Source organism: Chinchilla lanigera, unplaced genomic scaffold, assembly GCF_000276665.1.
Source record: "Chinchilla lanigera isolate Chin_1 unplaced genomic scaffold, ChiLan1.0 scaffold00057, whole genome shotgun sequence".
Classification (NCBI taxonomy): Eukaryota; Metazoa; Chordata; class Mammalia; order Rodentia; family Chinchillidae; genus Chinchilla; species Chinchilla lanigera.
The window spans coordinates 2,724,002-2,738,639 of NW_004955458.1; the positions used below are offsets into that span (position 1 = coordinate 2,724,002).

Sequence of the window (14,638 nt, forward strand, 5' to 3'; positions counted from 1 at the left end):
AGTGTGATTAAAAAATGCACTGAATGTTGTTGCCAAGTACTATCCATTGGACAGGCAGGCACATAGCATTACCCTGTGTCCTCATCCACTTTGTTCACAAGGTGTGACATTGTGCAACTTGTGACACTTTCCCAAAGTCAAAATGACAGTGAAGGATACATATTTTTAATAGAATCAGGATATTAGGGCAACCATGGCAGTGCAACTAAAGACACTTGTGAAAGAAAATTACAGAATTGCTTTAAAGTGGTGAGAACAATGGGGTAGATGAATTTGAAAAGAAGAGGAGTGCTCTGATGGGGATTAATGACATTGTGTCTTTACCTGCAATGAATTTTTTTAAATTTAAATTTTCAATGTATTTTTCCCTTTAAACCAACAAACGGGAGCCGGGGATATAGTCCAGATGCACAAGCACCTGTTTGGCAAGCACAAGGTCCTGAGTTCAATTCCCACTACCAAAAAAATTTTTAAAAAAAATGTGTTTATTTGATTATGAGTGTTAAATATATTCATCATGGTGTATTTATACATATATATAGCACATCTTGATCCTTTTTTACAAGCTGTATTTGTATCTCATTGTGTGTGTATGTGTGTGTATGTGTGTGTGTATATATTCATTTATTCTTATAAAAACTTCCAAAATTGCCTGATTCTATAATTCTTACTTAGATTTCATGATCAACAAGATCATAATAATTAAAATTTTTCTTAGGCCAGTGATCTTTTGTTATCATCTCAAGTGTTTCAATATTCCATGAGTGGTTATTGCTCTTTTGAGAATATTTCTTAACTTTTAGGACTTAAAGGAAGTTCCGCAGGAAAGTGGATTAATAATGTTCATATTTGGTTACTTAACTTGTGTTTGCTGTTTTACCATCCTCATGATTTTCACTTTTAGATTGCTCCTTCCTTATCACAGTCTTGCAAAGGCAGATTGACTTTCATTTCTTTACAGACTGACTCAATAAAGAAGTCATAATTAAATACACTTATCTTTTAATGTTTGTTTTATGACAACATTACATTAAAATATGATTGTAAAAAACTAGGCCATTCCATAGAACAACAATAGTAGGAAATAGGTGAGTGCTTATGGACTTTGAAAATTTACCTGTATTATCTTTATATTAGTGTATATCAGATATCAGGCTGAACAATCCAAGAAACAAAATCAATTCACTTAACCTGTATTGGACTCATAGCTACTGTCCCAAGACAATCAATTTTCTTTAATGATACAGTTGGGTTGAGGGACTCATTAACTATAGGACCTATGCCTGAACACATTTTTTGTAGTTCTCAATTTCCAAAATCATTCTCTTGAATATGAATGAGGAGAATGGAAACTTCTGTGAAAGAGAAAATAAGATAATGACAGTATTATGGTTTACTAATAGAGGGAAACCAAGATATTGTAATTCAAATATCAAAATGTCCAACATATTCTAGAGTTAATATCACAGTATTCGATACGCTGTCATTTACTTCTTCATCACTTCAGTAGGAAGATAAGTTTCTACAAGTGAATGAATCTGATCCCAAATTCAGTATCACAATTTGCCCATACAGATTCTGGTTTTTCCTTTAAAGAAAAATTGATAGAATTAGGGAAATTTTCATTCAACTAATGTACTTTTAAGAAATATTACCAGAAAAAAATGTAAGGTAAATATTATGTCTTCTATACAAACTTATTTATATTATCTATAATCTTATTTATAATATACAGCCTCAGTGTAAACAATAATGGTAACATTTCTGACAGTATATTTTATATTAAATTTCTATTTAACATTGCCACATCTTTTGCTACATATTGCTAATAAATTCAAGAGAAATTTTAATAATGGCTTTAGCTTAATACCATGTTTTTTTGCTGGTCACACTGCATAAAAAATTTTAGAGATACTGAAATATATACTTCATGTATTTCATAGAAAGCAAATTTCATATTTGAATGTGGTTTTTAATCAGTTTAAATTTTAGCAACTCCACATTATGAAAAAATTTGCAGTCTACTTTACCTTCCCATAAGAAATAATAAAGATTACTGATTTACTTAAAATTTACTTACAACCATGTGAGATCAATCACTGTGCCGATAGTTTAAGATAGTCAAGACTTAGTTTTAGGCCCATTAGGAAAAGATGTTAGACATGGCAAGTGCATCTAACCGGAGAAATGAAATGAGCTGTCTAGAATGAATTTTCATAAAGAAAGGTGGACAGTAGTTCTTTCAGCTTTGCCTTGCGCATTCATTTCCACATAACCACACTCATTTATTCGAAGAGATCATCCTCTGGATCACGCTCCTGAAGGCTTGCTTCACTTGCTGGTTCCTTAGTGTGTAGATGAAGGGGTTCAAGAGAGGCGCCACTGAGGTGTTGAGCACAGCTACTCCTTTGCTTAAAGTCACCCTCTCCCTAGCAGAAGGTTTAATGTACATAAAGATGCAGCTACCGTAAGAGAGGGATACAACTATCATATGGGAAGAACAAGTAGAAAAAGCTTTCTTCCTTTGATTTGCAGAAGGAATTTTCAAAATTGTCCGGATGATATTTGTGTAGGAGACAGTAACTAAGGTCAAAGTGACCATGAGTGTTACCACAGCTAAAAAAAATGCCATAAGTTCTAGAAATTGAGTGTCGGTGCAAGAGAGCTGCAAAATTGGGGAGGCGTCACAGATAAAATGATCGATTATATTGGACGCACAGAAATTCAACTGCAGCAGAAGGATGATTGGTGGAAAGATGATGAGGAATCCTGCAAGCCATGAGCTAAAGACGAGAAGGACGCAGACTCTGCTGCTCATGATGGTCGTGTAATGCAGAGGTTTGCAGATGGCCACATAGCGATCATAGGACATGGCAGCCAGAAGGTAAAATTCCGTCACGCCCAAAAAGATGAAAAAAAATAGCTGAGCCACACAAGCATTATAGGAAATGCTTCTGTCTCCCGTCACAAGAGTAACTAGGAATCTGGGGATGCAGACAGATGTAAATGATATTTCTAGAAACGAGAAGTTCCGAAGGAAGAAATACATGGGAGTCTGCAGATTGTGATCTGCAAGGGTGAGAGTGATGATGAGCAAGTTCCCGGTCACACTGAGCAGGTAGGCGGCAAGAAGGAATATGAAAAGCACAACGTGCCACCGGGGATCGCTCGTCAGTCCAAGAAGAATAAATTCTGTTACTGCTGTGGTATTTTTCATGCCCCGTGCTCTTTATAAAGCTGGGTCCTATCTTAGCTGGAAGTAAAAAAACAAGAAATGCATTAAGCTAATAAAGAAATGTACTTACATTTTTTTCTGTATTTGGCTTTAGTATGATGTCATTTATGTTCAGCCGTGGTGTCACAAATAACAGTTCGGCAGTATCTGTTTGTTTTGTAAAACTGAATAATTGTGCGTATATATATATGAACATATTACTTATATATTACTTTATATCATATCATATTATAATGTTATATACACATTTCAATTTTTAAAAGAATATAAAGTTGCAGTTATATAGGATAAATCATTTGTAGGAGATACAGGAGATCTAATTTGTAGCATGTGCACTACAGTTAATGATGTTATACTGCATTCTGAAAATTTGTTTTGAGAGTAGAATTTTAGATGTTCTTGCCACACACAAAAAAAATTAGTAGGTGCTTGAGAGGATAATTTGGTTGACTGTAGTAATCCTTACACAATGCACACATATCAAAATGTAATTGTACACCTTAAATATATGAAATAAAAAAGGAAAAAGATATTTCAAAAATCGTTGTTACTTTTTCATTTAACAGAAAAATATTTTTGTACATCAAAATAAAATACTTTTGAAAAACTTATTTTGTACTTAAAACATTAATTAGATACTCTTTTTTTCTTCATTGTATTTTGAAGTATAAATATCTGTATTTAGAATGTTTCAGTGTATTCTCTGACCCTAAGAAAACTGAAGGAAACCTCTACAAGTAAAACACTTGAGAACTCATTTCCAATGTAGTAGATTACTTTATAAAGAATTTTGGATATTGTTTACTTCTTTATTTCAAAAATGTTTTGTTTTAAACATTTCATTTCTTCATTTGAAATTTTACAAAGCAGTCAGTGATCAACAGAAATATTATAAAATAGTCTTTTAAAAAATTGTAAACGTACTATTTTTGAATCTGTTTTTATTTGTTGTTTAGCTACCATCGAGTCTACTCTGAAATATAAAACAGTACTTACATTAATAAATTTTACTTTTATTTTTGTAAACTACAAGTGTATCTACATATAGAAGATATTTTCAAATTAGTGAAGAATGTGTTCACAAAAGTATTCTCCTTTTGTAGATGATGAAGAGAAACACAAAACTAAAAAAGCTTATCTACTTAAACTATATCATATAAATTGTTATGAATCTTGTATAAATTTCATTCCATGGCTTCTTGTTATTGACTTTCGTACAAATGATTGAAACTGGATACCTAGACAGGAAGGTAAAAAGCTATGTCATCCTCCATTGACAAAATATTTGTGGACAAGTGTTGCATGAAGGTATTGAGGTTAAATATTATAAAATATTATAAGGTATAATATATAAAATATATATATCTTTTGCATATATAGTTTATAGAAACATGTGGTTTAATTTTTATATATATTCTGTATAACTGAAATTACTTGTATAAAACATATATAAGTTATCAAAACTTTTGAATTCCTGAAAAAACATACTTACTTTCATGGTTAATATGACTGGTCAAGTAGATCATTTTTAATGGCTAATTGACTTATTTAAACATAAGTCCATTGAGATTTTTCAAGAGTTCTGCAATCAGTTTCTCCTTTCTCTCTTAGACATGTAACCAGATATATAAAATACTGATAATAGAGGACAATTCTAAGGGTTCTTCTACAGGATGTGTAAGAAGACCATATGAACCTATTTGGAGACATCAACTCAAATATGTAGAAGGATCTTAGGTCCCAGGTTGTCTTACTTACGCTCCTAAAAGAAAGATTATTTTAATTCTTAAAATGAAATAAACTATAGTTAAAACAAAGGCTGATAGAGTGTCTTCCCAAGTTTGATGGTCAGTAGGATATATTTTTTGCACAGAAGTGAGGCTATTCAGGTAGCACTAATTTTATCTGTTCCACTTGCAATGGTGGACTCAGGGGAATTAGTTGAATGAATAAACAAAAGGTACCATAGAGATTGGTGATCTCATGACACCAAGTTGTATACTGTAGTATATTACTACATAATATGTTACTACATAGTATAACATAGTATGTTAAACATAGTATAACAGTATGTTACTGCATAGTATAAAATACTATATAGTATGTTATATACTGTAGTATGTTCCATGCTTTAGAATGGAATATTTAAAGTATCACATTATTTCAGGTAACAGTGGCCTGAAATCGAGCAGAAGATTTAGAAGATTCACATTTTCATAGTAATTTATAACTGTACACGAGAAGAAACTAAAGAAGAAAATGAGTTAGTAGTCTCTAAATGGGAAAAGGCTAAGCAATCAATGAGTGAACTCTTCACATTTAGAGAAAACTCAAAAATTAATTGTAATGGTTTTGAATAGGGATGAGCTCTCCATTATTTCATGTCATAAAAGATACCAGAATTAATTATGTTTAAGATTTTGTATTATTCCACTGACAACGTACAAAACCTCAGCATGATTATAATCACTTCTATTGCTTCATTTAATAATTATTTTAGGACACATTTTGTGTCATACTTGTAGGTTCTAAAACATATCTCTTTGTCTGTAGTTATTCTTATACAGAAGACTGAAAATTTTACATTATCTTTAACTTCAGGGTCCCTGCTCAAATTCCAATGCAGTTGATAAGACCCTACACTTATCCTTATAGTACTACTGACTTTCATGGGTCAAGTCATCTGTAACAGCCCCATGACATTATTGTTAGGAGCCTTTTATTTAGTTGACATTTAATCCCAGGGATCCCTAAGCCATATAAATATTACAAACTCAGTGGAAATTGGGCTTATTTAATGATCCAAAAATATTAGATCTTGCAAAAATTTCAAGATTATTTTTACTGATTCTTTGGAAGACAAAAAATTGTTTAGGGCTTAAGATCATTACACTAAAAAGAGTTAAGAAATACTGATTGCACAGTGAATAAATTACTGTCAAGCATGTTGTGCTAAAGTGTATGTCTTATTAATGATGGAAGGCAAGAACTTCAGCAATATAACATCAATACACATATGTTTAATTATAAGCACTGTTGTAGGGTATTTATATAGGTTACTCATACCCAAAATTATTAAAAACTATACCTTATAGAGGACCTGTTATTAAATACAGACAAGTGGAAAACTGCTTTAATGTATATAACCAGCACTATACTGACTTGATCATATAGGCTATGGCCCTCTTTTCAGTGATGTCCATTTCCAATTTCAAGATAATATTAATTTTTGAAGGACATCATCAAACCTGGAGTGTACCAAAAATAAATACATCTAATGACAATTTAAAATGATAACATATTTATGGCAAACAGAGCAATTTATATGCTTTCCCAAATTTTAGCAGAATCTTCTTTTATAGCAAAATTTTAAAGCATAAATTGTTTGAGCATGTGTAAATATAAACAAAGTACACTAATTAAATTCACAGTGGTACCTTGGTTCATGGGCTTAATGTTTCCACTGTGATCCCACCAATGTGGAAAAAAATCTGTGACCAGAATCATGGAAATAAGTTTGTGAACCAGTGTTAAATTGAGATAAAATACATAATTTAAAAATTAATTAATACTTTAATATAACTTTTAAAAATAGTCTCATCGAAGATTAAATATAGCCTTAAACCTATTATGCAATACTTTATTGATGTTAAAACCCTTACCTTGGAATTACATTTTTTCTCAAGTGACTAGGTAGAACTATTTATCAGTTGCTGATATGTATAGTACAAGGCAGAACATTTATGAATGTTTAGAATTAGGCTTTGTTTTACAAAATTGAGTACCAACTAAATGAATATATGTAAGACCATAAACAAGGAACAAAAGAAAAATGGAAAAAAATACGGAAACAATTTATCTAAAGCATGTTAATTTTTTGTGCCTTTCATAACCTATCTATTTAACTTTCTACAATAAATAAACAATGCTCTTTAGCACATAATTTTTCACTATATACATATAACATCTCATTAAATATTTTCCCTCACATGAAGCCTAAGGCATGGTGGTGAATGGCTCTAATCCCAGCACTGGGAAGGCTGAAGCAGGAGGATCACTCTGAGTTTGAGGCCAGCCTGAAGTGCATAGTGATACCCTGTCTCAAAAAATAAACAAACAAAAAATTCCCTTAGAATAGTTATTTCTCACATACTTCTGCTTTGAAGGATGCAAATAAAATAAGCTAATAATGTGGGTGGAAGTACAAAATTTTCAAGAAGTGTCAATGACAAGATGGCAGACTGTGTTTGAAGCTGTTTCTGCCAATTCTAATCTGTCCCACTTATCCTCAGGTCTGTTTTTTCATCAGTACCATGATGTTTTTAATCACAGTAGCTCTGCAGTATAATGTCAAGTCATGGATTGTGATAACTCCTGCTTTGCCTTTGCTGCCCAGAATTGTTATTGCTATTGTTATTTCTATTTGAGGTCTCTTCTGGTTCAAAATTAATTTTAGGAATATTTTGTCTAGTTCTGTGAAGTATGCTAATAGTATTTTGATTGGGATTGCATTGAATCTGTATAACAATTTTGGGAGTATGGCTATATTTATTATGTTGGTTCTTCCTACCCAAAAGCAAGGGATATCTTCCCATTTTCTGATATCCTGTTTGATTTTCTTTGTCAGAGTACTATAGTTTTCAGAGTAGAGATCTTTTAACTTCCTTCTGGGAGTAATAAAGCCTCTTTAACAAATGGTGCTGGAAAAACTGGCTTTCCATATGCCAAAACCTAAAGCTAGACCCATGTCTGTCACCATGCGTTAAGCTAAAATCAAAATGAATCAAAGATCTAAACATCAAAACAGAAACACTAAATCTTCTGCAAGAGAGAATAGGTAGGACTCTTGAAGACATAGGTGTAGACAAAGATTTGTGAACAAAATCCCAACTTTATAGGAAATACTACAAAGAATCAACAACTGGGATCTCATCTTATTAAAAAGCTTTTGCAAAGCAAAAGAAATCATGAAAACATGAAAAGACAACCCACAGAGAGGGGGAAAAATCTTAGCCAGTTGTTCTTCAGACAAAGGAGTAGTATCTAGAACATATAAAGAATTGAAAAAAAATCAGCCACACCAAATTTAAAGACCCAGTTCAGCAATGAGCATCTGAAATGAATAGGCACTTCTCAGAAGAAGTAAAAATGGTAAAGAAATACATAGAAAAATGTGCAACAATGCTGATCATTCAAGACATATAAATGAAGACAGCACTGAGATTCCATCTCACTACAGAAAAAGGGCTATCATCAAGAAATCAATTAATAACAAATGCTGGTGGGGCTCTGGGGAAAAAGGAAAACTTCTCCATTCTTGGTGGGAGTGTAGACTGGTGCAACCACTGTGGAAATCAGTACGCATGTTACTAAAAGAAACTAGGACTTGTAGCTCCATTTGACCAGCTAGTCTCCTTCTTAGTGTCTTCCCATAGGAATTAAAGGTATCAAACCACAGCAATACATGCACATCCGTGTATATAGTAGCACAGTTTGTAATAAAGAAATCTTGGGAGCAGCCCAAGCACCCATTTCTGATGAAGAAGATGTAGTATTTTTATATAATGGTGTACTACATTGCCATTAAGAAGGGCAAGCATGAGATATTTCTAGGTAAATGGATACATCTTTCAAACTAAATTCTCAAGTATAATAAATCAGGCACATATTTTGAAATATCAGTTATTTCTCTGATGTGAGAAACACATCAGAAAATGTAAATAAGGCCCAAAATATATACCAGATATTGTAAAAGAGGAAAAAAATATTCAAATGTGAAGAGGAATTTGGTAGGGAGGAGGGAGAAAGGACAGAAGGGAAAAGAAAAAAAAAACCAAGGAAAGAAGGGTAAAATGGAAACAGCTACCTAGCCTTTTTTCTTGATTAACAAGTAGCAGGAATTTAAAAAAATTTTTTTTCAAGACTCCTGATTTGCCTCTCACTTCAAATTTAGCATTTTCACACTTTGTCAACCTCTGAAACATGTAAAATAGCAACTACTAGCCACACTCTTCAATGTTTCCTTAACCCAGGTAACCTGACCAGAAATTTCCTTTGTCTGCAGCCTCAAACCACTGCTACCACTATGTTTTTTCAAAACTCAGTTTTTGTCTCATGAATCCACAAGTGAGGTATTTTTATTTTGTCTATAGCTTCATTGTACACTGAAGACATTACTTTGGCTCTTTTGGGAGAAGTCTCACATCCAGTTATGTGAATCTCTTCTTCCTTTACCTGGGTGAGTGCAGTGTTCGTTCACTAAATTTAAACTCATACCCAACAGTTCTCAATATCAAGAATGAACTAAGCTTGTCTAAAACATGCAGTTCCTACATAAGTCAAATCGTCACCTTATTGTTCTTAGCAATTTTAGTGCTTGCTTTGTTCAGAGGTCATTTTAAGCAGCAAAATCACCAATAAAAATGTACATGCTGTGGCACTAAAAATATCATGAAAAGGGCCTTTGTTTATGTTATGAGAATGAAAGATGGAAGAATACTATTTTGTTCAATCTAAAGTTTGGAAGAGATGATGAGTCACTTTTTTTGATCCTCTATACACATTTTCCAATGACTGTGAATGTGACCCAAATATTGATTTAGTCTTTGGGCAAATTTACAAATACAAAATCCTTGATAATGAATTTGGACAGTATATAAAATAAACACAAGTTCATAATAATACATCTGTCTTCAACTTTCAAGTCTAGAGTTCATTTCATTTACTTATTCACAGTTTCTTTCTTTGATTGGTAGAAACTTTGATCTGATTATAGAAATATATATACCTGTTAATTCAAATCCATGGGGCTGGGGATTTAGCTCGGTGGCACAGCGCCTGCCTGGCAAGCGCAAGGTCGTGAGTTTAATTCCCGGTACCAGAAAAAAAAAAAAAAAAAAAAAAACAATTAATTCAAATCCATTCACTGTAGAGGACCTTTGAAAAGCCAGTGCATATGCCTATAAGAAACAAGTTCTCTACCCAGAGTCCAGTGCTCCTGATATTTTCTCATTCAATCTTCGTCTCATCTCCAGCCCGTCATAACGCCTCTCTCTGCACAGCACTTACCTCCGCTGAACCCTGACAACTATGTATTGGTTCTCTACCTCTATTGTTTTACTCTTTCCAGAATGTCCTATAAATGGAATAATGAAACACAGTCTGTGGGTCTGTGTTCATTCACCTAGTAAAACTAAATTCCGCTTCACTCATGCTGGTTGGTGCAGAGGAAAGATAATGCTTCTTTTGAGAAGGGAGTCTGGTGTTCTTTCAAATTCAAGTATACAGAGTTATCACAGTCCGCAGAGATGACTTTACTCTAATCCTTAATCCTACTCTTTCCTATTCATCAGTCCAACATTCACATAATATAAGTAGAGGTGGTGTAAATTAAATTTCTTCATATTTAAGAAGCCTGTAGTATTAGGATCTAATATTGGCATATATCTCTGCAATTAAGAAAGAATTAAAGTAAGAATATGCATTTCTTTTTTATGAACTCTATTTATTTGTAAGAAACAAAACCCAGGAATAAGTATTATTGAAGTATTGACTTTATTCAACCTTGCATTTCATGGGCATTTAAATCTCCATACACTCTGTCCCGTGGGAATTTAACTCTGGCCGTAGTCTGTCTGGTGTTAATGTAAACACCACAGCTGAATAGAATCATTGCCAATTGGAGACCATCTCATTTAACTAGTTGGTGGTAGATTTTGTTTCCTGTGCATATTTTCTTGCATCTAGGGACACAGCAAAGAATAGAATTCACTCCATGTAGTTAAGTTCAAAATTGTGTAATGTAGAATAACTAATGGCTTGAGGGAGTATCAAAAAAGTTAAAGACAAAAAAAGAGATAAAGACAGTTTAGAATGACTTTTATTAAGTGGTCTCAAATCCTCTTTATAAAAATGAGTCTCCATGAAAGGTGCTCAATGCGAGGTTCTAAATTTAATTCCCAGTACACACACACACACACACACACACACACATGCATATACACACACACACACAGTGCTCCTTAAGAATCTAATGCTCTAGCTAATCTTTAGCATCGCATTCAGCTACCAGCAACAAAGATGTCTAACTGAGTTAAATTTCACATCTACAAGCCACATTTTTTAAATTTAGCGTCTAGAGTCTTTGCTTTTAGACAAGCATACTTCAAGGATATTTTTTTTCAGGTTTTTTATCACCGGGTATGAAACTCAGGACTTTGCATTTTCCAGGCAGGTGCTCTTGCCGCTGAGCTGTATCCTTGGCCCAGTTTGAAGGATTTTGGAAGACAAAAAATGAGGAAATATATTAAATGTTTTAAATTTTATTTCTCAAAAGAGAAATATAATTCACAGCAATCAATTCAGTATACTTTACTATCATCCCTATTTAGAAATAAAAAACTGGATGCTTCAATTGTGATTAAAGGAGTATGGTATCAGGCACTATATCAAGTCAACTGTCATTAACATCATTGGGCTACACACGGCTGAATTATTTTTTAACAAATTTTACATGCACTTTATGTGAATATGCCATTAAATTAAAACTGGCAGTGTCTAAAATAGTAAGTTTGCCTTACTAAACACTTGAAAGGTAGTATAATATTTTTAAGCAGTTTTCTAGCTTTATCCTAAAAAAAAAGATTAACTTCTTATGAAACTACTCCTTCTAAATTTTATGTGAGGAAATCAGCTCATTGAGAGTTTGGTAACATTGACAAGGTCATACAAAAGACTGTGCTTCCTAAATATACAGACTGATTGAAGGAGTACAAAAATTAGTACTCAGACTTAACGAATCCTCCACGAGGAAGCCAATGATATATGAGTGAGGCAGAGCTTTCTCAAGTTAATCATATTATTGAGTATAACTATAAGATTTTGTTATAGTTTATCTGGAAATATTTCTAGCTAAGAAAACATCAAATGTATAGTATCCAGGGAAATCTGACCATAGAGACCCAACTGGTAGCTTAATGAGTATAAAAGGTAGAAATTTGTATAGATATAACCATTGTGAAAATTCTGAGAAGTAGATGGAAAAAGAAGAAAGAAGGTCAACTTTGTGAAAAAAAATTTTACATCATTGTCATAGTTTAAAATATAATATTCACGTAAAGAGAGCAGTGGCTTTATAGCATCATTTTGCTTCACCTAGTAAACTGAATGAGTAAATTAGCTCTTGCAGAGAAAGCATGAAAAGTCATTGTTGCGTGTGTTTTCACCAAATACTTTATTCGTTATTTTTTCAAGTATTATTTTTGTAGTCATGCTTCTCTTTACAAGGAATATCAATTTAATTATATTTACCGAGATTCCTTCCTGGATACTGCAGATGTTGTGAGCCATCCTAACTATTACAAAAATAATAATATTTAGTATACATTTTGGTAAAACTTAAGTCTATACCTAAATGTCTATCTTTTTAAGTGTTTCCTTCAATCCTATCAAGTGGAGATGGTATTAAACTGCAATCTCAAATGTCTGGTACATACACTGAAAAGCCAATTGCTTTCGATGTATTGTTAGTATAATGTCTGAATAAAGGTCCATAAACATAAAAGTTGGGAAGGACTTATACGTGGAAGATTGTTATTTTGTTTATAGGAAACTGTTAATATCCACATATAGACAGTGGGTAAAGAAAAAATAATGTGTGTATAGTATTATTTATAAGAGATCACTTTAGATTCTTTGCTATATATTGTTCATTATCTATTGCTATGGGTTTCCTGTTTGGACTTGAATTGGAAAATAAATCTAAGGGTTTCCTGGATTTAAACTGGAAAATACTTCTACAACTGTTTGGTCTTTCCTTGAATTATACTGGGGTAGTTGTAACATTTTTCATGCTCTAGGTTTCAAGTAGATCTAGGGGAATAATAGACATGAAGTGGTTCACAGGTCAAGCTGATTAACTCAGTTTATGATTCATAATACAGATTGGAGCCAAAGCTACACACAAAGATTTTTGTCACTGATTGGAGACCATAATAATCTGATACCAAGAACCTCTTTTTAATAAGGAAATAATGGGATTCCTTATAGCATGTGAGGAAATTACAAAGATAATAAGAGTAAAAACTGAATCGATAGCCAAAGTAAACAAGATTTATCATGTGCTTATGATTTTAGGGCTAAAATAAACCTACATTTAAGAATTTGTATGGGACTGATTTTAATTCTTTAAGGATATAAGACAGGAAAATTGATGTTTCATCATTGTCAGTGATAACATTATCTAACCTATTTCTCTCCATAACAGTTTTAGAAATTTAGGGCAAGAATTACATTTCTTCATCACCATACCCCCATCTGCTGTCATAAGATAATTTAATATAACCTGAATGGCTAAATCATATGTTAGGAAGCCTTTTAACATTTCCAACACTTATATGACCTTCTATTAATAAGTTATTACATATGAAAGCCAGTGTATGGTACTCTTTTGAGTCTGGGTTTCAATGTGTAAGCGAAACAGACTGTGAAGCCCACCCTTTTCTGCATTTGTAATCCTGGAAATATTGAACTCTCCACCCTGATTTCACTCTGCTCTTTCATTTGTAAACTATAAATCATGTTAGCTTTTGTAAGAGGCCTTTTAGAAAAAAATTTGCATATGACATGCTTACTATAACATACAGTGTATAGAATGTTATATCAAGGAATACAATTTCTCTTCCATACTACGAAAAACTCTGGTCATTCCTGGACATTCAGATTAAAACTCAGTTATCCAAAAATTTACTTCTGTATGGACAATTTTGGAGTTCCTTAATCTATCTTAAAAAAAAAATCTCTGACAACTGGAGAATATTATGCAGATACCTCACAAAGCTGAAAGAATTAAATGAGCTAATGTACAGAAAATAATGAAAATAAAGCTTTAATCCAATACTCACTTAAAATTTTATTGAACTTTTGTTCTCTTCCTCTTATTATTACTCTTTGTCATAGTCATTATTTGTATATTTGTATAAAGAATGGTAATGCATAAGAAATTATAATATTTTCAAGTATGTAAGAGGGCATGTATATATTTTTCCCACCTCTCCAGTGGTGCCAGTTAGTTGATCACACAAATATGCAAACAAGAAACAGATTTTTTAACATTCATCCCATTAACTAGTAAGTCAAACTTTCCAAAGTCTACATCCACATTGACTTTCTTTTTATCAAGCTAAATGTCCTATGTCTCATCCAAAGCAAACTACTCCTATTAAAATCATTACTTTTAGAGCACATTTTCTCCTTCACGCAAGTACTTTGAAATAAAATATTGAAATAGAAATTTCTGAAGCAGTACTCAATTTTTCAAATTTATTAAGGGTAATATGAGGAAATATTTTAAAGAAGAAATGGAGTCGGGGAATGCATAACTGTAACGAAAGTTTTGAGAAGGTA

General features: G+C 32.6%; 1 protein-coding gene across 1 annotated transcript; it reads right to left on the reverse strand.

The window, feature by feature from the left end:
- Positions 1–2,281: 2,281 nt before the first annotated feature.
- On the reverse strand, positions 2,282–3,217 carry LOC102015289 (olfactory receptor 6C75). Its single transcript, XM_005397244.1, has one exon. The coding sequence runs from the start codon at positions 3,215–3,217 to the stop codon at positions 2,282–2,284; it is 936 nt and encodes a 311-aa protein (XP_005397301.1).
- Between the last annotated feature and the right edge of the window lie 11,421 nt (positions 3,218–14,638).